At 38.7% G+C, this 27,835-nt stretch overlaps 3 protein-coding genes and 3 long non-coding RNA genes across 26 annotated transcripts; 2 read left to right on the top strand and 4 right to left on the bottom strand.

Annotated features, from left to right (window-relative positions):
- The first annotated feature begins 4,413 nt into the window (after window positions 1–4,413).
- Window positions 4,414–10,548, top strand: LOC116930147 (4-coumarate--CoA ligase 1). 6 transcript variants are annotated; one of them, XM_045170217.1, is made up of 17 exons: window positions 4,414–4,424; window positions 4,913–5,036; window positions 5,102–5,309; window positions 5,377–5,559; window positions 5,812–5,944; window positions 6,010–6,172; window positions 6,237–6,410; window positions 6,487–6,580; window positions 6,654–6,703; window positions 6,764–6,865; window positions 6,930–7,052; window positions 7,120–7,285; window positions 7,342–9,020; window positions 9,085–9,339; window positions 9,402–9,471; window positions 9,540–9,614; window positions 9,675–10,548. In XM_045170217.1, the coding sequence occupies exons 3-13, from the start codon at window positions 5,126–5,128 to the stop codon at window positions 7,449–7,451; spliced, it is 1,482 nt and encodes a 493-aa protein (XP_045026152.1). In that variant the 5' UTR covers window positions 4,414–4,424; window positions 4,913–5,036; window positions 5,102–5,125; the 3' UTR covers window positions 7,452–9,020; window positions 9,085–9,339; window positions 9,402–9,471; window positions 9,540–9,614; window positions 9,675–10,548. The 6 variants fall into 6 exon arrangements, with proteins under 6 accessions (XP_045026152.1, XP_045026154.1, XP_045026142.1 ...); XM_045170219.1 differs by lacking the exon at window positions 4,414–4,424 and adding an exon at window positions 4,797–4,802; XM_045170207.1 differs by lacking the exon at window positions 4,414–4,424 and having other exon boundaries at window positions 4,881–5,036; window positions 9,085–9,182; window positions 9,239–9,339.
- On the bottom strand, window positions 4,440–5,439 carry LOC116930175. The gene is made up of 3 exons (XR_006643862.1): window positions 5,304–5,439; window positions 5,066–5,195; window positions 4,440–4,978 (listed from the first exon to the last, which is right to left on the bottom strand). It is a non-coding gene; the product is annotated as an uncharacterized LOC116930175 (long non-coding RNA).
- Window positions 10,549–11,824: 1,276 nt separating the features above from the next.
- On the bottom strand, window positions 11,825–18,943 carry LOC116930293. Of its 13 annotated transcripts, none has more exons than XM_045168253.1 (13): window positions 18,647–18,943; window positions 18,367–18,548; window positions 17,833–17,955; window positions 17,573–17,669; window positions 16,917–17,439; window positions 16,420–16,778; window positions 16,093–16,355; window positions 15,274–15,955; window positions 15,012–15,172; window positions 14,797–14,942; window positions 13,670–13,767; window positions 13,141–13,317; window positions 11,825–13,068 (listed from the first exon to the last, which is right to left on the bottom strand). In XM_045168253.1, the coding sequence occupies exon 13, from the start codon at window positions 12,966–12,968 to the stop codon at window positions 11,991–11,993; it is 978 nt and encodes a 325-aa protein (XP_045024188.1). In that variant the 5' UTR covers window positions 12,969–13,068; window positions 13,141–13,317; window positions 13,670–13,767; window positions 14,797–14,942; window positions 15,012–15,172; window positions 15,274–15,955; window positions 16,093–16,355; window positions 16,420–16,778; window positions 16,917–17,439; window positions 17,573–17,669; window positions 17,833–17,955; window positions 18,367–18,548; window positions 18,647–18,943; the 3' UTR covers window positions 11,825–11,990. The 13 variants fall into 13 exon arrangements, with proteins under 13 accessions (XP_045024188.1, XP_045024182.1, XP_045024193.1 ...); XM_045168247.1 differs by having other exon boundaries at window positions 17,573–17,729; XM_045168258.1 differs by lacking the exon at window positions 17,833–17,955.
- A 66-nt stretch (window positions 18,944–19,009) lies between these two features.
- LOC123469388 lies at window positions 19,010–20,867 on the bottom strand. 2 transcript variants are annotated; one of them, XR_006642650.1, is made up of 6 exons: window positions 20,714–20,866; window positions 20,228–20,357; window positions 19,872–20,023; window positions 19,587–19,782; window positions 19,474–19,493; window positions 19,010–19,252 (listed from the first exon to the last, which is right to left on the bottom strand). It is a non-coding gene; the product is annotated as an uncharacterized LOC123469388 (long non-coding RNA). The 2 variants fall into 2 exon arrangements; XR_006642649.1 differs by lacking the exon at window positions 19,474–19,493 and having other exon boundaries at window positions 20,714–20,867.
- Window positions 20,868–21,117: 250 nt separating this feature from the next.
- Window positions 21,118–23,623, top strand: LOC123475553. The gene is made up of 2 exons (XR_006650897.1): window positions 21,118–21,230; window positions 21,298–23,623. It is a non-coding gene; the product is annotated as an uncharacterized LOC123475553 (long non-coding RNA).
- LOC116930290 (pleckstrin homology domain-containing family M member 2) lies at window positions 23,482–27,765 on the bottom strand. Of its 3 annotated transcripts, XM_032937685.2 has the most exons (13): window positions 27,625–27,765; window positions 27,125–27,182; window positions 27,007–27,009; window positions 26,858–26,938; window positions 26,506–26,713; window positions 26,257–26,444; window positions 25,344–26,156; window positions 25,119–25,277; window positions 24,955–25,061; window positions 24,763–24,892; window positions 24,526–24,701; window positions 24,042–24,456; window positions 23,482–23,981 (listed from the first exon to the last, which is right to left on the bottom strand). In XM_032937685.2, the coding sequence occupies exons 3-13, from the start codon at window positions 27,007–27,009 to the stop codon at window positions 23,811–23,813; spliced, it is 2,451 nt and encodes an 816-aa protein (XP_032793576.1). In that variant the 5' UTR covers window positions 27,125–27,182; window positions 27,625–27,765; the 3' UTR covers window positions 23,482–23,810. The 3 variants fall into 3 exon arrangements, with proteins under 3 accessions (XP_032793576.1, XP_032793577.1, XP_032793575.1); XM_032937686.2 differs by lacking the exon at window positions 27,007–27,009; XM_032937684.2 differs by having other exon boundaries at window positions 26,858–27,009.
- Between the last annotated feature and the right edge of the window lie 70 nt (window positions 27,766–27,835).

Here is a 27,835-nt window from a genome sequence, read left to right on the forward strand (position 1 = left end):
GCTATACCCTTCCCACTTTTTCATTTTTGGCCAAATTTCAAATTTTGCTTAAAATACATGAATTCGAATCAAAATTGAATGAAAATCACGAAAATCAGGTTTATTTTCCTATTGGTCTTATAGTTTTTGATTTAATCCTTAAAAACCCTAAATTAAGTTGTTGCGCTAACAGCACTGTTTCGTTAATTTTTAAAACAGCTGGTTTAACGAGAAAACCAATAACTAAATCGAAATCAGCGTTCAATTTCGATTATTCCGTGTGATTTTTGGAGAATTTCAAGAGATGTCGTTTTTGGTAGATTTTGACAAAAGTGGGAAGGCTATACCCTTCCCACTTTTTCATTTTTGGCCAAATTTCAAATTTTGCTTAAAATACATGAATTCGAATCATAATTGAATGAAAATCACGAAAATCAGGTTTATTTTCCTATTGGTCTTATAGTTTTTGATTTAATCCTTAAAAACCCTAAATTAAGTTGTTGCGCTAACAGCACTGTTTCGTTAATTTTTGAAACGGCTGGTTTAACGAGAAAACCAATAACTAAATCGAAATCAGCGTTCAATTTCGATTATTCCGTGTGATTTTTGGAGAATTTCAAGAGATGTCGTTTTTGGTAGATTTTGACAAAAGTGGGAAGGCTATACCCTTCCCTTCACTTTTTCTTTTTTGCCAAATTTCAAATTTTGCTTAAAATACATGAATTCGAATCAAAATTGAATGAAAATCACGAAAATCAGGTTTATTTTCCTATTGGTCTTATAGTTTTTGATTTAATCCTTAAAAACCCTTAATTAAGTTGTTGCGCTAACAGCACTGTTTCGTTAATTTTTGAAACGGCTGGTTTAACGAGAAAACCAATAACTAAATCGAAATCAGCGTTCAATTTCGATTATTCCGTGTGATTTTTGGAGAATTTCAAGAGATGTCGTTTTTGGTAGATTTTGGCAAAAGTGGGAAGGCTATACCCTTCCCACTTTTTCATTTTTGGCCAAATTTCAAATTTTGCTTAAAATACATGAATTCGAATCAAAATTGAATGAAAATCACGAAAATCAGGTTTATTTTCCTATTGGTCTTATAGTTTTTGATTTAATCCTTAAAAACCCTTAATTAAGTTGTTGCGCTAACAGCACTGTTTCGTTAATTTTTGAAACGGCTGGTTTAACGAGAAAACCAATAACTAAATCGAAATCAGCGTTCAATTTCGATTATTCCGTGTGATTTTTGGAGAATTTCAAGAGATGTCGTTTTTGGTAGATTTTGACAAAAGTGGGAAGGGTATACCCTTCCCACTTTTTCATTTTTGGCCAAATTTCAAATTTTGCTTAAAATACATGAATTCGAATCAAAATTGAATGAAAATCACGAAAATCAGGTTTATTTTCCTATTGGTCTTATAGTTTTTGATTTAATCCTTAAAAACCCTAAATTAAGTTGTTGCGCTAACAGCACTGTTTCGTTAATTTTTGAAACGGCTGGTTTAACGAGAAAACCAATAACTAAATCGAAATCAGCGTTCAATTTCGATTATTCCGTGTGATTTTTGGAGAATTTCAAGAGATGTCGTTTTTGGTAGATTTTGGCAAAAGTGGGAAGGCTATACCCTTCCCACTTTTTCATTTTTGGCCAAATTTCAAATTTTGCTTAAAATACATGAATTCGAATCAAAATTGAATGAAAATCACGAAAATCAGGTTTATTTTCCTATTGGTCTTATAGTTTTTGATTTAATCCTTAAAAACCCTTAATTAAGTTGTTGCGCTAACAGCACTGTTTCGTTAATTTTTGAAACGGCTGGTTTAACGAGAAAACCAATAACTAAATCGAAATCAGCATTCAATTTCGATTATTCCGTGTGATTTTTGGAGAATTTCAAGAGATGTCGTTTTTGGTAGATTTTGACAAAAGTGGGAAGGGTATAGCCTTCCCACTTTTTCATTTTTGGCCAAATTTCAAATTTTGCTTAAAATACATGAATTCGAATCAAAATTGAATGAAAATCACGAAAATCAGGTTTATTTTCCTATTGGTCTTATAGTTTTTGATTTAATCCTTAAAAACCCTAAATTAAGTTGTTGCGCTAACAGCACTGTTTCGTTAATTTTTGAAACGGCTGGTTTAACGAGAAAACCAATAACTAAATCGAAATCAGCGTTCAATTTCGATTATTCCGTGTGATTTTTGGAGAATTTCAAGAGATGTCGTTTTTGGTAGATTTTGGCAAAAGTGGGAAGGCTATACCCTTCCCACTTTTTCATTTTTGGCCAAATTTCAAATTTTGCTTAAAATACATGAATTCGAATCAAAATTGAATGAAAATCACGAAAATCAGGTTTATTTTCCTATTGGTCTTATAGTTTTTGATTTAATCCTTAAAAACCCTTAATTAAGTTGTTGCGCTAACAGCACTGTTTCGTTAATTTTTGAAACGGCTGGTTTAACGAGAAAACCAATAACTAAATCGAAATCAGCGTTCAATTTCGATTATTCCGTTTGATTTTTGGAGAATTTCAAGAGATGTCGTTTTTGGTAGATTTTGGCAAAAGTGGGAAGGCTATACCCTTCCCACTTTTTCATTTTTGGCCAAATTTCAAATTTTGCTTAAAATACATGAATTCGAATCAAAATTGAATGAAAATCACGAAAATCAGGTTTATTTTCCTATTGGTATTATAGTTTTTGATTTAATCCTTAAAAACCCTTAATTAAGTTGTTGCGCTAACAGCACTGTTTCGTTAATTTTTGAAACAGCTGGTTTAACGAGAAAACCAATAACTAAATCGAAATCAGCGTTCAATTTCGATTATTCCGTGTGATTTTTGGAGAATTTCAAGAGATGTCGTTTTTGGTAGATTTTGGCAAAAGTGGGAAGGCTATACCCTTCCCACTTTTTCATTTTTGGCCAAATTTCAAATTTTGCTTAAAATACATGAATTCGAATCAAAATTGAATAAAAATCACGAAAATCAGGTTTATTTTCCTATTGGTCAGATAGTTTTTGATTTAATCCTTAAAAACCCTAAATTAAGTTGTTGCGCTAACAGCACTGTTACGTTAATTTTTGAAACGGCTGGTTTAACGAGAAAACCAATAACTAAATCGAAATCAGCGTTCAATTTCGATTATTCCGTGTGATTTTTGGAGAATTTCAAGAGATGTCGTTTTTGGTAGATTTTGGCAAAAGTGGGAAGGCTATACCCTTCCCACTTTTTCATTTTTGGCCAAATTTCAAATTTTGCTTAAAATACATGAATTCGAATCAAAATTGAATGAAAATCACGAAAATCAGGTTTATTTTCCTATTGGTCTTATAGTTTTTGATTTAATCCTTAAAAACCCTAAATTAAGTTGTTGCGCTAACAGTACTGTTTCGTTAATTTTTGAAACGGCTGGTTTAACGAGAAAACCAATAACTAAATCGAAATCAGCGTTCAATTTCGATTATTCCGTGTGATTTTTGGAGAATTTCAAGAGATGTCGTTTTTGGTAGATTTTGACAAAAGTGGGAAGGCTATACCCTTCCCACTTTTTCATTTTTGGCCAAATTTCAAATTTTGCTTAAAATACATAAATTCGAATCAAAATTGAATGAAAATCACGAAAATCAGGTTTATTTTCCTATTGGTCTTATAGTTTTGATTTAATCCTTAAAAACCCTAAATTAAGTTGTTGCGCTAACAGCACTGTTTCGTTAATTTTTGAAACGGCTGGTTTAACGAGAAAACCAATCACTTAATCGAAATCAGCGTTCAATTTCGATTATTCCGTGTGATTTTTGGAGAATTTCAAGAGATGTCGTTTTTGGTAGATTTTGGCAAAAGTGGGAAGGCTATACCCTTCCCACTTTTTCATTTTTGGCCAAATTTCAAATTTTGCTTAAAATACATGAATTCGAATCAAAATTGAATGAAAATCACGAAAATCAGGTTTATTTTCCTATTGGTCTTATAGTTTTTGATTTAATCCTTAAAAACCCTAAATGAAGTTGTTGCGCTAACAGCACTGTTTCGTTAATTTTTGAAACGGCTGGTTTAACGAGAAAACCAATTACTAAATCGAAATCAGCGTTCAATTTCGATTATACCGTCTGATTTTTGGAGAATTTCAAGAGATGTCATTTTTGGCCGATTTTGACAAAAGTGGGAAGGCGGGATGAAGGCGTTGATGATTAGCGCACGCCTCATAGGACATGTATACGGAGTCTGTTTTGTCGGAAGAGCAAACGTTTTCCGAGATATTATGGCGAATTGGCGACCAGGCCGTACCCTATCGGGAACTTCCTGAACGGAGTGAGGGCCCCTAGTACTAAAAAACCCAAATCGGAAGTCGCTTGACCTTGCCACCAATTTTCATCCGCCTGGAATCTACTCCTGCCCAGTCCTGGACCCTTGACTCCACTTTGGCTGCTTCGCTTGCCGAGGAGGTAAGAAATGTCGTTAGAGATGACGATTGTTTCGCCTTAACGGCACTGATTGTAGTAATCAATTCATTATTTTTGAGTCTATTCTTTCATTCTCCTTTTCGCTTACATCTTCCGAAAAGCGTCATACTTCGCCATCTAGGTTCAAAACACGGAATCTAGCACATGCCATACGGCAGACATTTCGGGGTTTAATTTGGATGATGAATTTTGTTTGATTAGATAGCACCACGTGCTTAAAAGATGTTTTCTAACGTTGTTCTTCAGGGAAGGAAAGGCCAACGAATTGCTTAGATTATTTGTTTTTCTAGGACTGACACGTTTCGAAAGTCTTTATCAGGCACTGATGGTCCCAGCTCTATAAGAAAGGAAACGTAGAACGTGCGTCTTTTTTCTTGCTACTTTTGGGAAAACTGTTGCAGTTCCTAGACAACATCTTTTGTAGTCAGTCGTTTTGTTGTTACTTTATTGAAAATGACAATTATCAACAGGGAACTCGTCGGTGAGGGAACACCTAGCGACCCCAACCTCCAGCACCCGCATCTTCCATTGGGCATCTATTTGGAAACAGTGATTCAGAAGAATATTGCTAATTATGGAGATGGAAAATGGATTGTAAGGCTTAATCATCAAACTTAGCTTACGGAAATGCAAATTAACGTTATTTTGCTAACTTTCAGACAGATGTTTCAACAGGTAAATCGATGAGCTACAGTCAACTGATGAGCAGCCTCAGGTCAGTGGCTTCAGCATTACGAAAAAGAGGCCTAAAAACTGGTGACAATGTAGTTCTTATCGGTTGTAATGATATTGAACTTCCACTAATGTCGATGGCTGTATGGCGTGCTGGAGGCACCCAGGCCTGTCTCAGTGTCAACTTACCTCGAGGTAAACGTGGATATTGATATTGAGAGTTGCCATTGGTTGTTCCCCTAGGTCTTTTTACCATTAATAGATGCCATCGAGGCACGCATTGAGGAAATCGGTAGCAAGTTTGTGTTGACTGATTATGCTCGGGCTGGTCGAATCGTCGAAGTTGCTAAGCGGCTAGATTTCGTAAGAAACGTATTCTTGATTGGGAATGAAGCAGTGGCTGGCTGCACTCAGTTTGATGAATTATTAAAAGATGCTGGAGACGGTAAAGTACCATTCATTTATATACTAAAAAAAAAGAACTTTATCGTATTCGCCATCTATTAGCAATAGGGCAGCTGTTAGTACCTTAAACCGTCGATAGGGTATTATTTTTTATATTTAAGATTCGACTGGAAAAGGTGAAATGCGTAGAGACGTTAGTGCAATTTCTATTCACCTTCTTACTTCAACTAAAAATTCAATTATGTTTACTGTAATTCTTCCAAGTTCCAACTAACACTCGCCGTGTAAACAGAATGCCCGGAAAATCTCGACGATATTGACCCTAACTCGGCGGCGTGGTTGGCTTATACGAGTGGCACAACTGGTACAGCGAAATGCCTCGTGCTCTCCCACCGAACGGTCGTTGGATGGCTTTTGCCCTACAGGTGAATTATGAAATTCCATCCAATAAAGAAATGTTAACTAATCAGATTTTTCAAAAATGATTAAGTGCTCCCAGAATGGCAAGTAAAACTAAGATTCTTTTTGTCAATAATATGAACAACACTGGAGGACTCAGCACAGCCATTGGATCAACAACATGCCACTTTGAACTGTACTGCATATCAAACTTTAGCGAAGAAAATTTGCTATCAGCCATTGATTCTGTTAAGGTATTGATTGTCACTTTGTTAATGTTCTATGGAATGATAGTGATTGTTTGTTATTCAATGGAAGCCTCCAGCAGTCAACATGTTTCCAGCTCACATTGCTTGGGTTTGCAAGTACCCCCATTTGAAGCAATATGATCTGTCAAGTGTCAAGATTGTCTCTGTAGTAGGATCCCTGTTAAACCCCAAATATGAACGCGAGATTTTCTACAAGCTTCCAAATTTGCTCGTACTCAATAACGTAAAAAAATTTCCAAATTTTATCTAGTTAATAAGATATTGAGGCTAACTTATTTTTGTATTGATTTGCAATTAAGGTATATGGAATGAGTGAAGTTGGACTGGTATGTCGTCAGCGCCTACCAACTATGGCCGAAATGGTTGGACTGGACAAATCTAAAGCAATCACAAGTAAGCAAAAGATTGAAATCCAATTTTTTAAACAATTAGTTATTAATATGACTAATAATTTTCAAAACTGAAGGGCATGTTTTTGGCTCAGTGGGAACAGTACACATGTTTTGCAAACTTAAGGTATTTGATTTGTACATGTAAACCAATGGCAAAGCATTTATTATTTATGCAATACTTAAGGTGATTAATCCAGATACTGGTGATAAACTTGGCCCAAATCAAGTGGGAGAAATCTGTGTGCAAACTCCATTTATGCTCACAGGGTACCTCAACAAGCCAGAAGTATGACATTATAATGAAAATTTTTTTTTCCAGCTAGTAATCATGTAATGTCTGCGCTCCATAGGAAACTGCCAATTTCCTCAGAGAAGGATGGGCTCATACGGGGGATAAAGGATACTACGATGAAAATGAACAAGTTTTTATTGTTGGACGCTACAAAGAACTAATCAAATTTCGCAATCTCAACGTAAAAAAGATAATTGACTGTTTTGTTTTGTTGATAAAAAGTAAACATTTACTTTTGCCAATAACAGATATTACCAAGTAACATTGAAAGTAATATAGTAAGTCATCCTGCTGTCGAAGATGCGGCAGTCGTGGGCTTACCTCATGATGAGGATGGGGAACGGCCGTTGGCTTTCGTGGTCTTATCTGAAAGGAAAGAAGTTTCGACTGACGAATTGATGGTTTATGTAAACGGTGGGTTTCAATTTTACCTAGGTTATTGGGATGGTTTATTTGTGGTGTTTTTCCAGATAAAGTTATGGACGAAGAAAAATTACGTGGTGGGCTCCGCTTCATTGAGAAAATTCCACGAAATGAATTGGGCAAAATAATCCGGCCCGAACTGATGAAGCTTCTATAAGTTACATTTTGGCCTGGACACTAAACCCAATAGCAAACGGTAATGAAAAATTGAACTTCACGGACTGCATAGTTTTCTCTTTGTGGTGGATTATTTTGCTAATTTTTTAGGAACCGTTCCAGCAAAAATCAGAACTCTTAATGAACTTATCTCTTAAGCATATATCTCGTAGGCTTCTGCGTCTTAGTGTTAGCTTAGTCACATATTGAAGTTTTATTGTTTTCTTCTTTTCGGTTTTCTCTTTGTTACCAATGGGATTTTAAAACTTTAATCGCTTTTGTGGTAAAACTGCTGGAAATATATGTGGTCGATTAGATAAAAGTATCGCCCATTTTAGGAGACGTCAGGCCCTTTGCTTCTCCCCTTCAGTCCTTATTCAAGCCAGACTTAGGTGGTCGATTATTGTCGACATATTTCATGTGCAACGTGCAAGGGTTTGGTTGGTATACCTGTCTAAAAACAATAATATTACTCAACAAAATCGATACAACAGACTGAAAAATTGATGTCATAGTCCTTTTTGTACAACAATGCCCATGCCCATCTCTTTGGGCTGTGCCAGTTTCTTGGAGTGTGGTGGACGAGTTGGTTGCTTACACGAAATTTCAGCTGTTGCAGATGGGCTTAGAATAAGGTAATGTTAACATACTTTTGGAAAACAAGGACTCTTTTGGTTTCTTTCTGGAAAAACTCATCATTACAATCATAAATATGCTTGGAATGTGGTGAAAATTGTTGGTTTTTGCATTTCCAACCAACAGCCAGTTCTCAGGATTATTAAGCATATACTACTTCTACTCGCACAACATATTAATGTCATTCTACTTTAGTTCACCAGTTAATATTGTTATACATGTTCCAGAATAAGCTTCCAGTTTGAAGTTGTTTGAATGTTTAATGGGTTTTGGTAATTCCTACCATTAAATAGAATAAATCCTCTCCACAAATGGAGTTGTAAATCTCGGGTGTGATTTGCTGTGAACTCAAATCTGTACATACCATTGTTTATTATATAATTTATTACTTTGTGAATGAATTGTAACTTATTTTTCGTTGAAATGTATATCTTCGTGCAGCCTTCTGGTGATGTTAATTCAAAAACATGGAAAGGATTCATTTCTCAATGAAACTAGATATTTAGAGTTTGTAACCGAACATTTTTTTTGTTGAAATAACCCTTCAAGAAATTCTTACAAGATGTGCTATTTGTCAATGTTCTATTGGATCCCCAATTTACTTAAATTTCACATCAAAGTGTGCTCAATGGAGAATTTATCTATTGTAAGTTTTATCATTTTGTTCAAGGACTTCTTGCATTGATGTCATTTTAATATGTACCATTCTAGAATTAGAGTTAAAGAGTTCACATCAATACAGTTCTCGCAAGAAAAAGTTGAGCAATTCTTTTTTGAACTTTCATTTTTTTTTTTTTATAAATTAGAAAACAAGATGGCGCTGCTGCATCCCTATACTTGTTATGGTATTAAGCTATGTGTGACTAGTGAAACTCGTTTCCCAATATTTGTTAATTGTATTATATTCCAATTGAAAGTTCCATGAAATCTAATGGTTTGTTATCGACTATTAAGTGTTTTTCAAGTGAAGCATATCAATGGATTATTTTGTGTAACAGGTAATTTTGTTATCAGCTATGTCCGCTGCCAAATCCAAAAACTGTTGGCAACTTATTACTTATGGATTCCACCATGCTTTTCTATTGCTCATTGAGAGGTATTGTACTGAAATTTTGGCAATCAAAATCCAATTGCCATGATTCTGTTTTTAAGTACTGGCTCGTGAAACTAAAATTGCAAAGGATACTGACCTGCAATCGTCTTGCCATTTCCACTGAGCTGGTGAAGTGGCATGAATTTTGTTGGGGGATAAGGTATTAGACTTATATTTTGGCATTCGATGTCAATGTTTGCATGCTTCTGCATTTTTTTCTAGCTCATTAACTAAAAGTGTAAAGTATGCTGGCTCTGAAGGAAAATCATTCTTGGCCCACTCACCATCTCGTGTAAGTTCCAATATGAAAAATGCAGCATATTCTTCTCTATTGTATTGCCAACAATTATCAACCACCAGCTCGTCAGTGTTCTTTTCATTTCTACTCTGACGGGCAACAAACATAGATGTGAACCTCACGACTACTACTCCTTGGTATTTTAAGTTTCTTTCTTCTCTAGTATTGCTTTTTAAAATTTTTATATCTTATCATAGGAATGCCAACCCTACGTCATCCAAAAAATTGCCGGCCTTAAAATTTTTCCAGTCATCGGACAACGGGCGTAAGTAAAAAAAGCCCCTTCTTCACCTCGCCCGTCATTGCTTTGCCCGTCGCCGCTTCTTCACCTCGCCCGTCACCCCGTCGCCGCCTCTTCACCTCGCCCGTCACCCCGTCGCCGCCTCTTCACCTCGCCCGTCACCCCGTCGCCGCCTCTTCACCTCGCCCGTCACCCCGTCGCCGCTTCTTCACCTCGCCCGTCACCCCGTCGCCGCCTCTTCACCTCGCCCGTCACCCCGTCGCCGCCTCGTGGTCTCCCCTTCAGCTCGCCCGTCACGCCGTCGTCGCATCGTGGTCGCCCCGTCATCGCCTCGTGGTCGCCCCGTCATCGTGGTATCATTGTTTTGTGTAATGTGTGTGTAATGTGTAGTGCTAATTAACCCGTTGGCTGCCACCCACTTTGATCCCCTTTTTTTTTTAGCTTGTTAGGGTCCGGCAGCGCTGTTCTACCCAATGGTCTATATGCCATGGGTGGGACAGTTGCACAAGCCGTGTGGCTCAAAGTCGATCGTCGAGGCAATGCACCATTAGGAACTTCCCCCCTTGTCGATGCGGTGATGGTTGCCTGGGGTGTGCATTCCCGTAATGGCTTCCATCATCGTGTCAGCCCGGACTTGTCTTCGGACAAGTCCCCCTTGGTCGCGATCTTTCTGATGGCGATGTAGCTAGCGTAGTATGTAGTGGCGTGGCAGCCAACGGGTTAGTTGTATTTGTGTATGTATTGTATATTATGTTGTATTGTGTTGTGTTGTAAACAAAGTGGTGGACTTGTGGGTGGATGGAGGGACAATAAAAGCTTTTGATATTTAATTCAATTTATATTTATTTGTAAGTAAGTAACTTGAACTTGAGCTGGGGATTGAACCCAAGACCATTAGCATGCCACTCCGATGCTATACCATTAAGCTACCTATGATGTTTTTTAGAATATTAGGTATTACTGAATAACCTTGTTTACTGTGCAGACGTCGATAGGCTTTCAAATTCAAATCTTCATTAGTATCGTCCGTTGTGGGTTAATGGATGGATGTAATTGTGTCATATCAAATGTCTGAGGTTCGATTCCTGTGGAAGTCGAGATTGCACATGGTTGCTGTCAGGGGGTTAATGTAGGTAGATGAACGTTTCTGCGTTTTCAAACTTTTCATATGTGAAATAATGAACTGTTTTAACTAAATTGTAACACGCAATGGCAACACAAGTCTTGATCTACCATTACCATGAGATGAATCTTTAGCATTCAGATTTGCAATCCAATGCTCTACCACTGAGCTATGACTGTCGAATTAATGCGTTCTTTGTCTTCAACACATTAACGTAACTGTGCACGAGAGTACATAGCCATTGGAGGGACATAGAGCAGGCAAAACTGTTAATTCTTAGTAATTGTACTCGTACAGGGATCGACCCCGGATCATTCAGCATGCAATGCCGATGCTCAACCATTGAGCCACGAGTAATGAATATATCATATCTACTTTTCCTTGTCATTTAGGGCATCACATTTACACTTGTAATAATTTTGTTGAATGATTCGAAGTAAATTTCTATTCAGTTTGAGATCACAATGACATCAACCCATTAACTTGAGCAATAATATGGAAATAATGTGCTCCTCTAGTGTTTTTTTTTTCAATTATTTTTCTATTCACTTGACTGGGTATTGAACCTTATACTTTCAAGTCACTTGACCGATGCTCTACCATTGAGCTGTGTATTTTATCAAATTCTTACTACCAGTCCATGTCATTTTGAGATCAACTACTGGACTTAAATAAATTTTTTGAATGACACAACTTCTCTGTGACTCTGTGTGTGTAAATGGCAATGAAATCAGGAGATCTGTCGCCACTTCCCTTCATCCTTTGCTATTGTTCGTAAACACCTCAAACTGGGAATTTAACAAACATTTAAACATACAACCAATTTGAGTTTTCCAAGGATTCGAACCACTGACGTCTACCATTCCAGGCAGACACTTTACTATTTACCCATCTATGACAACTACCAAACTATTTTTCTTCCACATAATTTTAGGGCACCCTGTGCGCACTTGTTTTCAAAGAAGGAATTACCAATTGGCTAACTTTCAAAAATCTTTGTATTATCTTTTTATATGTATAATTATTATTCAATTTTTGTCCACTACACGTTAGCTCACATAGTATTTACCTTGCATTTTGGAGGTAAAATATTTAATAGAGATATCATCTAGCGTTAGAGAAAATACATTATTTGAAGACATGTATTCTTTACTGGCCATGAATATATTTCAAAAATTCCATTTTATTATTAACGACAATTAGTTGATCAAGCGTATGTTCGTCCAGTGTTAACCGTGATTCCTCAGAATCAGTTCCTTCCAAATCGATACATGTTTTAATGGCTTCTTCGATTGTTACAAACAGAAGGTTTACAGTATCCCGATCAAGGATTTGTCTTATCTCCGCTTCGTTGAATACACTAATAATGCCATGTACCATGGAGTCAACATTGTTTTTCAATCCGCCGGTAAACTTGATGACGTTTTTAATTTGAACGTTATCGCTGAATGCCTTGCCAATAATTCGTTTCACCATCGCAGTGGTATTATTGTTGCTCATTTCCATTGATTTTGCGTTGAACATATCCCACGCTGAATGTATTTGACCACTTTCCAAATATTTAACAATCAGTTTGATATTGACATTTGAATGAGCGAGACGTTCTTTATGCAGTTCGTTCAAAGTTTCTCGCATTTTCTTTTCCATTTCATGATAACGTTTCAGTAATTTATCAATCGTCTTTTTAAATTTCTGATCAAATTTCTTTTCAACACCAGCAAGTTGTAGCTGCAGGTGAAGAACTTTGGTTTCGTAAGCTGCTTTAAGTTCCTCATAACGAGTATCTATAACCACTCCTGTCATTTCACTCAAACACCGAAAAGCATTTTTAACCCCATTCACATTCATAATTATAGATTCAATCAACTGATTGCAATGTTCAGACGAACGCGTAATAATAATTGAAGGACCACTTTCTTCAATTTCACACGTCTTGCTACTTACCTTGGTATTTCCAATACTTTGAAGCAACTTATTGATTTGTTTTAATTCATTTTCTGTCAAAGAACAAGTCTTTGAAATTTCGAATGGAAATTCATCTTCAAATAGACTTCGTCTATTTCTTGGTGTTTTCATTAATTCTTCTGCTGAAGTTGTCCTACTCATCGCAACCACTCGACTCGTCATTTACTGCCACTGCCACTAGACGTTTCATATCTTCAAAAATTTGCTCAAAATAAGAAATTGACCTCCATCATTTTCATATTAGTAACTTTACTAATCCCGTCTATAACGAACAATATTGCAATAAAAAAAACATTCAACAACAAACAGAAAAAACTTTATAGAATTGATTTACCTGCTATAGGATTTGCGTAAGACAATTGTTTTGTAGCGAGGAGAGCAAGAATTATCACCCAAAACCTGCCCAAGCAATCGCAGTTGGCACTCAAATGGCTATCCATTATTAAATTTGAATCACCACTTAAAGCGTCTGTTGATTTGAGTAGTTATTTTTTGAAGACTTGAAAAGAACCTGTTCAATTCGAAGGCAAAATGAGTAATGTTAATACATCGCAGATTTTTCTTCCGATATCATGCACTGGTTAAAAAATCGATCATTCCGTTCAAGCGTTTCTACTTATATTCACCAAACAAACATGATATCTTGTTTATCTGCTGAAAGTGAATTTGAGCTGGACTATCTCTTGAACTAGTCGGTTTTAAAAGGTGAAAGGGGTCACACTTCTTCCTCTTTCATCGCAATTTAGGTTTTAAAGTTTTACTACGTATTACCAAGTTAGTAATTCAACTTTGTACTTATAATATTTTTACTAGACTCGTGTGATTGAATTGAATATAAACGACAAAATTTTTTTCCATCTTACCGACATGATGTCAACGGGCTCGGATTTTGCAAAAGGACTCTTGAATTTCGTAAGTAGCCACATTGACGATGTTATCTCCTCGATTCGAATGGAAAGGTCTGTAAAGAATAAATGTAATTGGCATAAACTGTACAACGACACATAAATACAAATAAATCAGCCGAAAAATTACCAACTTTCGTAATCTTTATGGATGGGGACATACCTATTAATTCTTTGTCCTCAATGGCCAGTTCTATCGCTACACCCAGCTGATCAGAGGTGACAAACAACAATTCTATTTAAACTGTTCAATTTTACGCAACTGCAAAGAACCGACTTCCATCTCGCAAACCACACCCACTTTTCCATTACAAAAAAGCATAGCTTTGACTGTTGGCAGACAGGGACATATTGACGTGACAGACATCCAACGCAACGGACAATAACATCGTGCGGAAAGACACTCAGTTAGAAATCTATCAGATTAATGAAAATTACAAACTCCAAAAGGTGGCAAAACTATTCTTAATGAATAGTTACGCCGGATTAGTTGAACAATTTTTCGTCCCATAATCCATTTCCCTCAATTTGACTTTTTTTTCCCACCACCTGCCAATGTAATAATAATTTCCATTTTCCATCACTTTCAATCTCCTTTATGAGATTACAGTCTTATTCCCACACCGCCTTTTTAAAAACGAATAGATGTACGCAAGAATATAATCTATCCATCCGTCTGGCAAATACGAATGGTGATAGCCAAAACGTCTTGCTCTTCACTGACCCAAAAACAGTCACGGTACTTAAATTCGAAGCGGAAAAATTCCTACTCTTTATACACTGTGTCCCTTCCTTATAATATCCAACGCTCCATAGTTTTTCATATTGTATGATTATGTTGACAATTGTCTGAACGAATAATGCAATCTGTTGATTACAGAAATCGTAGACTAACGTGAAAGTATAGCGAAAAAGCTTCTGGTGGATGGACTCGAACTGCATCAAAAATGTTTAACGCTGATGGACACTCGGTGCAAAAAAAAAAAAAAAAACGAAGGAAACTGAGGAAAATTCTGCTAATCCACAGACGAGCGACAGCATCTTGTGGGATGCCAACAAGCAAAGAATCATTAGCAATTTCTCACCTTTCGACATACGCGACCAGATGGTTTCGTATTACGGATTTGAACGGTACGAGGTCAACAACTCAAGTTCACCAACCCGCTGGCGATTCGCGGAATCCGACGTGGTGGACGGGGGATTCTCTCTGACTGGTAGCAGCCACTTGCGACTAAAAGCCAATAATAAACAGTCAACACTGGAAGGTATTTTTATTCCGACTGAGCAGAATATGAATTACTTTGCTTCTTGCTGGATCCGACCATCTGATGGAGTTCATTCCTTGGCCAGCACAATTGAGACTCATCAAATCACAAATTGTTTCAAGGCCATTGTCAGTGCTAATGAAACCGAGGTGGTAGGCTTGCTGGGCAGGATTATGCGTAAGACAGGTGATTGGCTCTACGTAGAAGTTCTCATTAATTTTGACATAATCAGGCGACTTTACGACGAGAGTCTCAATTCTCTAAAAGAAAACAAGGTGAAACAAGGGAAGACAATACCTCAATTTGCCATTAAGTTGAAAGTTGAATCCGAGTTAGAAGACGGGCAGCCAGCTGATCTGGATGTGGATCACATCCGATTCGCTCCAATGGCACACGACTTTAAGGCAACCGTCTACGATCTGGAAAACGAAACTGCCTGTCTCGATAATTGGCTCCAGTACTTCCATTAGCCGAACTATCTATTACCGCGACAGAGAAATGGCCGTGATAAACGACGTTTCTGCACTCGGTAGACGGCATAGGTTGGAGAAAGAAAAGTTCCACCGACCATTCATTGCCGATACCGAAAGACTAACCTTCTCAGCTTGTCTAACAGCCATCATGTCACATCGATTTCAATCTGGAAAACAGCGGATTGTATGAAACTTTATACGCTTACGCATGGCATAATCACTGGTTTATTCCAGAGTCTGAAGCACGAAACGCAACAAGCGTTAGTTGCACGACCATAGACATGGCGTTACTTCCCGAGCTAAGAGATGCCGAGTCAATGGCAGTGACCACTACTTACGTATACGGCCCTCGCGAACTCCTTGGTTTCTTACGTAACGGCGTCTTCCCTAGCGTATGGTCTGGTCATGTCTAATCACTCCGGTTCATTTCGACTTGTCCTAAAAGACGACCACCTTCCGTACGGACAACTGATACGCGCCTACGGAAACGACCCAGTTGCCTATCGCTACAATGGACAAAAGTCAGCCGAAGAGACAGGAGTTAACAATTATCACGTTCAATTATAACCTGGTCATTGACCAATTTTCTCAGACAAATTACCGCGTACAATATCTCAAACAAACAAATATATGGATAACTCACCTATTTCGGTAGTACATCCGGAGGGAATATTCGCCTTTCTCCTACTAGTATTCATAAGTCCCTCTACGGTAGTCGACGCACATCTGCGGCGAGCGAACACCAATAACAACTAGAATCTAACCAAATGGATTTCAGGGATAGCGCAACTTGTTTGGGCATCACCGGTGGTGGGACAGCTGGTTGCTTCACAACTGTTATAGGCATAAGATTTCCAGCAACTGTTACGAGCGCTACACCAGCGGCTTACATCTCCGCAGCTGCTACTATTAACGAACGGAACCCAAATAAATGTAAATGACAGACCGGAAAACCTATAACACGCCTTACTAGGAAGCCTATACTGCCTTCGGCATCGCTACGACAGCCAGCACAGCGCATCAATCCGGCAACAAATTTGAAATGTTGGACAAGTTGTCGATTCTGACTGGAACATACGGCACCGCTGCGAGTCCGAGATGATTAGTTTACACCCCTTGGTAGCGAAAGCAGTTAGATATTTTAGGAAAAGTACCTGCTAGACTTTCTGACCGCATATTTCATGAACAGGTTGATGAACGAAAATTTTGATCCTAAAGGATGGAGGAGAACTGTCCAATTTTTACTTAAGAATTTTTCAACGGCCAAACTTGAGAAGCAAGCAAGCCCGAACCATGTCGAAAGCGGGACGGAAACACCCTGCCGACAAACTTAAAAGAAAAAGCGATAGAAAGAATTAAATTGACAGTAACAAAACACGTTTTACCATTTAAAACGCACCTTGAGTATCCGGCCATGCAAAGTTCAGAAACGGATGAAAACTAAACTTTTAGGACTTCAAATACTACCTGAATTGACGTTTGGCAGAGATGGGTCAGTTCCCCAATTTGCGGCTTTACATTTGGGCGGTACAAGAAAGCTAAAACCGACTAAAATCCATTTTACATCGAATTGAGTGACAGAAATCGAGGCTTCGAAGTATCAAATAATAAAACAGAATGAAGCTTTAACCAACAGGAAAACCGGATCAATGGGCTGGAACAACTCCGGTGCTTTACACATTTCCTAATCCTGAAAAGCAGACGATATCAACTAAAACCATGTTACTGTTCTAGAATAAATGACAGACAATAGATAATAATTAACAGGACACCCATAGATGAACGTATACAGCTGAACGAATTGAAAGAAGTTCCAGTGCCAGCTGGTGCACGGCTCGAATAACCCAGAACACCACTCGAAGGTTGGAACACCATCTTCAAATGATGCGACGGCTATTCAGCGCTGTTGGCTTAAGCACGAGAGAAAAGGTCCACATCAACCCGCTGGACTAAAACGCGATTCATTTTCACGACAGAGCCACAGTTCCATCTATGTCAAGTACAATTACAGCGACGAAAAAAATAATAATAATAAAAATTACAAAAAAGAAGACAATTAACCTAACCTAACCTAACCAAACGACAATTAACATCATTACTGCAAATATCCAAAAGTAATGTACCTGAAAGATGGCCGCTTTGTTACAGAACAACAGAAGTACGATCACTGAACCGAAAGACGACTGACAGATGTTTGACGCCAACGGAAATGTTTTAAACCTGGAAAACGGTGAAATCGCACCGACAAAAAACATTCACCGTAAGAGTGCCGCCGGCGAGCTGAAATTAGTTATGGAAGGAATGGTCAAACCAAAACATTAACCCAAGATAACAGGACGATTTGGATGCAGAATACGATATTGCAATACGTTACGAGGGTTACCTGGGACTGCCAAGCAATTACGAATGTGCAGTGATGGACAAAGGCTTGGGCCTTACAGCTTCCACACCGATTCTTTTCAGAGATACTGCTGACAAACCAATGGTGATTTCCCTCGCCAAAGATCTGGTACCAAGAATACTACACCAATGTAAAACCCACTACGAAAACTTAAAGATATATCCTAAATTGCACGAGGAAAACTACGCCGACTACCGTATCAAGCAGATGAGAAGCTTAACTTTGGCAAAAACCTTTCGCAATATGAAAACAAATGGCGTTTTCATCAGACCGCTAAACTCAATCCCGCGATCACAATCTATAGCCCAATCACTTGGGTAAAGGACATTTCCAACCCGAAAAGATTTCAAAGACTACGTGCAGTCTGTGAAAGCAGACATCGATGGCAATGGTAAACCAGCACCGAGTAAATGGCAGGATAAGTTAAAGAATCAAGTAGATGTTCTCGATTTAGATGGTGTCCATAACGGACGCTCCTGTCATTCGCCCCTGACGTAAACAAGAAATATAACTCACCCACTCGAATGTCAACGGAAGCCAGATGACATTTATCTGAACGGCACAAAACCATCAAGTTGATCCAGTTAAATATGGAACTTCAAGCGAATCTCCTCCAGTTGGATGCCAAATCAAACGTTCCCATCCTTCCTCTGGATCCCACTGTGAAATTCCTTACAGTTCCGCGAATACCAACGCGGCTGTAAAAGATTATCAACACTTAATTTTCCCATTTAACCTCGGCATTCAACGCGAATAATAATGATTATCGTGACGTAACGAAAAGCAATAGGTTTACCTTTTCTGAAGATACAGCAATCGTTTCTCACGGACATAACGGACAAACGCTGTTGTTTGACCGTCAATGGCTTTGGTCAATTGTTTGACGGTCGAATGGAACAGAAAACCACCTGTGACATGTCGCGGTGAGAAAACCACCTTCATCCACACCCCATACGAAAGGATTTCAGCAGCTATCCACTTGCTCAACAACGCCGTTGATGGTTGGTTACTATTGGCCTAAGCAGCTCCAGGATTTTATAGGTAAGTTAGTAAATTTTTCAGCCACGTCAAAACGTTTGGGCCGGATCAGCCAGAGTAAAAACCCCTTTAAAAAAAGATGTAAGGAATGTGGCGAAACAGTGCGACAAGTAGACCAACTGGTTGCCAAATGTGAGATTCATCACGTGAAATGGGCGCTGCCGCTGATTGAAGAATTTCGGCATCAAATCGAATCGTTGATGGATAAAGAAACAAAAGTTGAGACATGGATGATGCGAGAGCAGGAAAGACGATGACTGAAAGGCTGACGGCACTCGTAGAAGACGATGGTGAATTGGTTGAATTTTGCACCGCCATCAAGTAATTTTACGACCTCTTGAAGAGTTTCCAGCTGAAGAAGAGCCTACGTTCAACGAAAGTAATATCAGCACTGACTCAATTCCGGCTAGGTTACATCATTTCAGAAAATAATAACTAAAAGACCAGCGGTTAGTGGCAAAAAATCTTTTAAATCGAAATCTTAACCGTTACAAATTCAATCCACCCAAAAAAAACCATAGCCGACGGACATAAATCCCGAAATTAAATAAACAAACTAACCACCCTGAGACAGATCGCCATTACCTAGTGAGAGAAGGTATCTTCTTAGAAGACCAACCGACATTTATAGTAAAAATAATTAAAAACGTGAGTTGATTCATAACAGGCTGGAATGAGCGGGGGAAAAAAAAGATTACCTTGACTTTGGACGATTAACAACTGTAACAAGTGAAATCAGACGACCTCCCGCTCGTCGAGACACAAATCGGCGCCAATATACTTGACTGCCATTGCTGCAACTAACATCGCACTAGAATGGGTCGGTCTGGGATGACGAAAACAGCCGCTTTCACTTGCTAAAATTGCCCACCTCTACATCGAAACCTTCACAATCTATCCAAAACAAATGTCAGACATATCACATTAATTCCAGAAATTCGTATGCGGAATACAGAACTTATTTCATGAATCAATTATTTTACCTTATGTCAGCTTTTTCATCTATGTCATAAAAAGTTCTTGTTTGTATGAATTCCCAAAAGGTCCACCCAAATGCTTCACCATAGCATCGTCTTTAACTTCAAATGTGGATACAAAGGTAAGAATGAACTACCTGCATTTGTTCATGAATAACCTGAAAATGTTAATGGATACACATTTTTCTAAGTGAGTCAAACATAGCAGTGGTTCAACAAAAACATAACTTTGCACAAAGAGCAGGGTGTGAAAAGACTTGTCAACCCAACACCTTTGCCAATGATAATGATTCTTTGCAGAGAGAATGACTTGAATCCATGAACATATCAATATCTAGACAAAGAATTAACCAACCACTCACTTTTTACTTCGTGCACTATGGAAACATGTCAATGCATCTAGATCGGCAACTTCTTCCTCAGCAGTCAGACACCACAATGACACTATGCTGCTCAAAATAAAGATGTTTTCAATCTACCAGAGAAATTTCCCTAAATATGCAAGAAAAATTATTTGTTTTTAACATGATTGATACATAATGGATAATTAGGCAATTAATTCCCAGTTAGACACAACATTTTGCAACAGAGTTCCAGAAAATTTACATAACTGTCGTTTTCTCTGGGTCAAAAGCGATTAGACAAATCTAGATAAAGTTACGTTGTCTATACTTTGATGAGAAAAACATCTTAACGTTGAATAAGTTTTAGGCGGGAACTTGATTACAACAAAAGGAGTTAATTCCCGCCACATTGTAACATTCTGTATAATTTACCATTTGCTTCAAAACTTATAAATGATATTACACTAGAAAATAAAAGATAAAACCGTTAAAATAAGATATTACCAAGTCGTTCTTATTAGTCACCAAAATGGACGGCCAAAATCCGCTCTTGCCGGACCACAACGATAGCCAACACGTGTCAGCCATTGGCGAGTGGTGGTTCTACACTGGTGGTTTGAAACTCTCACAGACCATGAGGTAAGCAAGGAACCGTGCCGGATGATAGCCATTTTGGACATTTTTTTACATTTTAGGAGGAATGGGCAATATTGCCAGATATGTCTAGTAATTGAAAGTTTATTTTTTTTATATATATTTATAAAATATGCTCAATACGTATACATTTACATTTAACTTAGTGTTAAAAAAATCGTAAAACCTTTGCGTAAAAAAATCCTGCTTTACCTACAAGGTCGATAAAACTTAAAAATCCGACAGCGTTGAGTTGGCTAACAAGATGTGATATACGGTGCCAAACATGGTCAGCCAGCCATGTGTGCGTCAAAGAATAGTTCTGCCAGGAGCTATCTTTGTAAGCAAGCTGTGGGGCTCTGCTTCATAGTATAATAAAGTGAAAGTTGTATGTTTACTTTTATTCGAAAATTTCTAAAAAGGAACATCAACTAAGAGTCAGTTTATTCTTTCAGGTATGGTCATGTCTGCTGTACCTTTCTCTGGAATCCCCCAAAGGTCTCCATCAACTTGCTCCATTAACAAAACTTTTTCGCGCCATCGAGGGGAGCTCCCAAAAGGTAGGACAGCAAGAGCAACGTTAAATTTCACAATCTTAGAATAATTGGGTCGTCTTACCGCCAAAAAAAAGGAGGTAATTTAAACGGTATATTTCATTTTGACACGTAAAATTAGATCTTTTTTAAAAGATGAAAGCAAATTAGACACGACTCATAACTAACGGTTACGCGAGAAAAAAAACTGTTTTCTAGAACACCAAACACATTTTGTAGAAGGTGGTTGGAGGACGCCTGCCGTATGTAATTTGTTCCTTGTGAACAAAGAACGCCAATTCATTTGTCTGTAACACAATGGTTTGAAATATCCATCATTCCAATCTGAAAGTAGAAACAATTGGATGATGGATGAAGTAATTCAAAGGTTAATATTTACCGATCCATCATCTTCTATATAGGTTACGTATACCTTATAAAGAAAGAGACCTTGCTCCAACCCAGTGCCGAAAAAAAGGAGGATATTAAGACCTGCTTCGTAACCAGACAGAATGACCGTGGCAATCGCTTCATCCGTATGGGTAAATTTTGTATAAACATAGCATGGTACACTATTCATAACAGCAGAACGTTGCGGCCAAGCACAGAGGTTAAACGTGTGAAGGAGTGATGCGGTAGGCATAAGTCAAATTATTTGCTTCTTTATTGCCTTATTACTAGAAACATTGGACATGTTTATCCGACTAAAAGTGAGCGTTTCTCTTCTTTGAATAACACCTACCCCAGGGCAAAAAATCACCATGTTTTGCAGTATGAAAATAGAATGAACCTTTTTAGACATTTAGAAAGGTGCACAATGGTAAACAGTTGCGTCCTCGGTACCAATACGGCGAGACGTTGTTAGCTTGTGCAGCCGAATTTTACAAGTGGACACATGCAGGTTCTTACGCTGTCGTTGAAGGAAGACAAGAGCAGGATGGCTTTTCGACTAGGAGGGCTTGTATTCCTGTCGCTGTGCATGGCGATTGTTTTGACTAGTGGACTTCAGAATCCTGGCTCATCAGCTCGCCGTCCGGAAGCTTTGTTTCAGTCCCTCTTTCTATGGACCTCGGCATTATTATGCTTTTACGATTGCTTAGTTATGATTGCAATCTATCGGAACGCCGAAGTCAACATCAACCTGGAAGTGCACATCAAAGGAAACTAAAATAATCTAGTGAATCCGAAAGACTCACCTGAAATTCAACGTGGCGCCAATTGCATCATGAAATCAGGTTAATCGACCTGGACTACAAACTTCTTGGACGTGGATCGGTTCGTGAATATAACCACACACGTACAAATCTCGATTACAAAATGCACTGGATGATTCAAGCCGAATTACTCAAGACTACTTACAGCGCTAGATAATTTAAATAGAAAATTATTGTGTGATACCGTGATAGGGTATTCTCATAATAAACAGACTATATGGAAGGATTTTGCCCTCATACGTCTAAACCTGAACAGTACTTTGCATACGCTGGCGTCAGCATATTAGGACTTGCTGCTGAACACGAACGCTTCATTTATCCATTTAAACAGCATAAATATAATAACAGAGTCAGTTTCCCATGACCAAATTTACTTTCAAAGTGAAAAGAGAATTCGCTCCATTTGCAGATCGCTGAAATCCATATACAGCGATTGAGGGCTACTGTCAGAACTTGATGGATCAATGGACGCCCCCGGGTCTAAAGACTCGTCTAGCTTAGTTTAACTGGATGCCGCATCCAGTTAAGACCATTTACATGTCAACAACTGAATAGTATCTATTCAATGTGCTATGGAAACTTGATATCGTTCGATGTATGCGTGAAAGCGTGTAGTCTGTCACTCAAGGCTTCAAACCAGATTTTACCACAGCTGGTTATGGAAGATGTGTTTGAATGCTTTTCCGTTGTGGCGTTTTACGATGAATGATGGTCTACATTTTCGTTCACTACCTCTGCGTTACTTTAACGATGTTGAGTAGCATTTTAATGAATAGCCATCAAAATGTTAATTGTTATTACAAAGCGATGGCGAGTTGCATGGGAGCGACCGGAAACTGCAATAGAATTCTATTTGAAATTAAGACAAAAGAAATAAAACGAAATCGACCGAAACAGGAAGATCGTTTTTCTTTTAATGAGTGATGAGGCAACTGTGAATAAGCGGCAATTAGCAACAATTTTCGAAAAAAAAAATAAACATTGCGCAGAGCCAATAAAGTAGAGGCTTTAAATGCCTAAAAATAGGAAAATTGGAAAAAAAAAACAGTAACATTGAAAAGGCGGATTTTTGTACAATAAAGACAGCGGCTGAAATAAATTCGCGATTCTATACAGGAATTGCTTGCGAAACAATCTGTAGAGCAAAAAAAAACAAACAACGAGATTAGATGTAAAATACATTTTGGAAAGAGGTAGAGAAATATCCATTCAGCTCGATTATTAAATGGCCCTTAACAACAAACTTTTATTGCGTAAGGTGGACGACGAGGCAGTCGAAAGAATTTCACGAGGCCGTTTCGTGGCTCGCAGAAATTCCTCAAAACTATTTTTTGATTGAAAATAGAGAATCCAATCACCCGCTCCTTCGCTGGCTTCTCGATAATCAAGCTCCTAAAATTTCAATACGTTACTATTGCCGTGTCTCACTGTAGAGTAACATCTCCAACTCACAATCAAACAAAACGTGTCCGTCAGGCTAATCATGATCACGGAGATCAAATCGAGCGGAGCCGAAGCGACGGGCTGTTGTTGATCAGTGGATTGAAATAAAAAGACTTGCTGGCGGGTGACGAGAACGCCGCAAGCGATTGGACTACTGTGCTGGACTGGCGAAGGCGAAACAACGTCCATTCCAATGTCCCAGACGAAAGAAGATTGTGATAGAGACGTCAGCCATTCAGTGGCTTCAGTTTCCGAAGCGGCAGCTAAAAGTAGGGATTTCTCGTTGCGGAATTGAAGTTCGATGGTGTGCGGTCGACGCGAGTGAAAATTCCGACCATATCCTTTGCATTCCTCTTCGCTGAGTGACATTTTCAGCGTTGGAACGCGGTCATTTGGCTGATTAAACTGGTACAACACCCCACCTCTACGTGAATGTAATCAGAAACATAACGTGACATTTGTTTCTAAACGGAAACGTATTTCATCGACTTACTTGATGATAAAATAGCCAGCGTGCCACGATCGAGTGGTTGACCAGCGATACATTAAATGTCCAGATTTATTAGGACCCGCACCTGAGGTAGGAGATACTTCGTGGCTCTGCATGACGAAAGATTCTTCAAAGTACAACATTCCGATGTATTCTACATCTATTGGAGAGTGTACGTCCTATAAAAGAAATCATCAACAAAACGTCATTTTGGAATGGAAAACTCTTTTCAAATTGTACGATCGAATGGACGTCGTTCCGAATCCATTGGAGAACACGCGATTGCCAATACATTTGGCACTGGGACACTGATTCCACGTAAACACACTGGCAGTCCTTGCGGATCCTTCTTACGTTGACATCTATCAAACTGTTTGTCGGGGACAATAAATAACTTGGCCATATTCTTCCAAATTTTTAATGCAATCATACCTGGCGGCCATTTGTGAATCAGCCGGATCAGCGAAATCCAAACAGTAGAGGCCGCCATTTTCAGCCGATGTAGAACGCATCACGATGACGGAATAATTACACTTGACCTGGTAACAGATTGTTAATGTCATCGTCAGGATAGAAAGCTAATTTTTTGTTGATACCTTGACATCTTCCAAATCAATTAATTTACTTTTCCATACGATAGATGGACTGTTAAAGAGGCCGGCGGTGCTCGATACAACATAAATAATCGTTGGGCTTACGACGAGTTGACTCGACAGAGGTATCCCCGAATAGAAATTCGTAAAACATTTAAAACTCTGTAATGCAATAAAAATTTGGCCAGTTAGTAAAAAAGTTCGACTTCATTTGGTAAGCTAGTGTACCTTGTAACGTTCGTTTGGATCCATTTCGACGGGCAAAGGAAGAGTTTCAGACGAACGTTCAACTTGGGGAAAATCTTCAGCCACTGGGTCGTTATCAGGGACATCCAGCAATTGATTTGTTTCACTCAAATGTGGCAGGACGGGAACAAGATTCAAATCTTCCCATTTCTGTTTTGCCCAATCAAAGAATTGACGTTTATCTTTGGTTGGTGATTTTTTGGGTTGTTCACCCATCAACAGCTTTCGTCGAATCAAAGCCTTTTGCAGGAACAGCATTTCAGGTGCAGCGTGTTCCTGTGTTTTGGCACCTTCTGGATCTTCTTGACCTTCTGGAACGCCTCTTTCTGCAATCGTCGGATATTTGGCCAAGGTGGAAGCGCCGCTCGCATGGTCGATAGCGAGTTCGCTGTGATATCGACGCAAATTCATTGAAGTTGTTCTATCGTCGACATAGCTGCTGATATTCAGATTATTTTGGCTAGTGGCGTGCTGGAGTGGATGAGACTCGTCGTACGGCCGTCGCATCATATCCTGATGAAACGACACCCTTTTCTGCGTCGATGAACGCACATGTTGACTTCTGGAGCTGTTGCGTCGTTTGACTAGGGGACTCTTCATCACTGGCGCTGGCATCGTTGTCTTGTTGTCGCCTAAAAATGAATTGTCTTTCTTAGGATTTAAGCCACCAATGACGCCATCCACTTGCGATCCTTGCACCGAGATTTCAGCGTTTTCTAACGGAGATTCGCATGGTTCGTAATCGACTAGAAATCCGCATGATGGCGGTTGATTAGCGTTGAGAAAAGCACTATCCTACAAATGGCGACGATTTTCAAACGAGAAAAAAGCAAGAGCTAGAATACAGAAACGAGTAAAGCGTTGAGAGAAAGCGAAGTAAGAGGTAAAGTCTTACTAAAAGGAAATCAAAGCCAACATGTTCCAAACCGGAAACCAGGGTGATGACCACTTGCAAAGACGTAGAGTCTCTGAGCAGAGCGTTGGGAAGATAATATTCCGACAAATGTGACGGTCTATCTTCCAGCGTGGCCAGGAAAGCCTCGAGAACCGCTTCGTTTAGAGAAAGCAAAAGCCAAGCTCTCCCTGACCAAACCGCGATGTAAATGAGAAAAAAGTCTGTTTGCAAAAGGTGTTTTCTTTTTACCTTTGCTGATATTGTTAGTGGCGGAAGAAAGCTGGTTAATGAAAGAAAGAGCAGAAGAAGGAAGGAGTGCGGCAAAGACGGGCCAATAACCGTTTTTTGGATTACGCAACCCATCGAGTAGCACGTGATCGAGAGCGTGAATAAGACGTGCCGCAACGTTAATTTCGTAGCGTTTGCAACCACCAGGACAAGAAATACAAAGCTGAACCTAACGTATACGGCAAAACAACATGACAACAACAACAACAACAAAAAAAGGCCTTTCCGGTCCAGTTAAACGAGAATGACGCCCCTTTTCCGTCATTTAACTGTTGTGGATATTGAATTGTTGAAGAGACAAATAGGTCATTACCTCTTTCACGGCGTCTCCTAAAATCACTAGCAACCGACTGTTGGCCAACGGATTCATATCATCTCTTGCTTGTGCAGAAACCTGTGAAAATTGCAAAAGCAGACCGCGTTTACAGGCGTGCCTCATTTGAATTTCATTGCGACGACTACCATCTAGTGATGAAATCATTCATTAATGCCAAGAATCGTGAGAAAAATAAAAAAAAGTCTTTTCGGGTATTTTCGTAAAAGTATAATTTCTCTTCAGTCGTCCTTGAAATCACCTTACCTGGAAAGGTGAAATCTTTAGGGATAGTCAATTGGCTTTCCAAGAGTGTATTCACAACCTAAATAAAGGTCAGAAACAGACAGTTATTAAGAATACATTAGCAAATGTTCACAAAACATGAAATAAACTATTCGTTGCATAACCTAATGGAATTCTACAGATCTTGAAACTATTTGAAGTGATACAATTCTCAAGAACTTCTTACATGACACCAGGAAGTGAGTATCAAGTTGTCAGTTTACTTGACTAACCAACTGGAATAGACTTGAAATTTATACATCAAAGAGTCAGGTAACTTTTGAAGATACCATAACCAACCATAGAGCAGGTTTATTTCACACTAGCGATTGACAGTCTCTTACATCTGATTTTGCGAGAGGATTAAGTATTTACTATCCAAATCTTGATAACTTGTTCTGACCATTTCACAACGAATGACGGTACAATAGGCATAAAACGATTTTATCAACATGTCAATTAGTACTACGAACGTAACTCACTTGTTATTCTAGAAGCTAGACGGCAGAAAGAAGGTAACTTGCAGAAAGCTCTTTTGATGAATAACTTTAGGGGTAGTGTGTTGTTGACTATAACTCGCCATTGTTTTTCTCCCACCCAAGGGGTGTGAAACGGCCCTCCCTACTTTCAAATCATCTATTGGCCTAGGAACTGACCGCTAGATGTCTAAGTCCAAGAGGCGGGAAATTCGAA

This window comes from Daphnia magna, linkage group LG1, assembly GCF_020631705.1.
Source record: "Daphnia magna isolate NIES linkage group LG1, ASM2063170v1.1, whole genome shotgun sequence".
NCBI classification, from domain to species: Eukaryota; Metazoa; Arthropoda; class Branchiopoda; order Diplostraca; family Daphniidae; genus Daphnia; species Daphnia magna.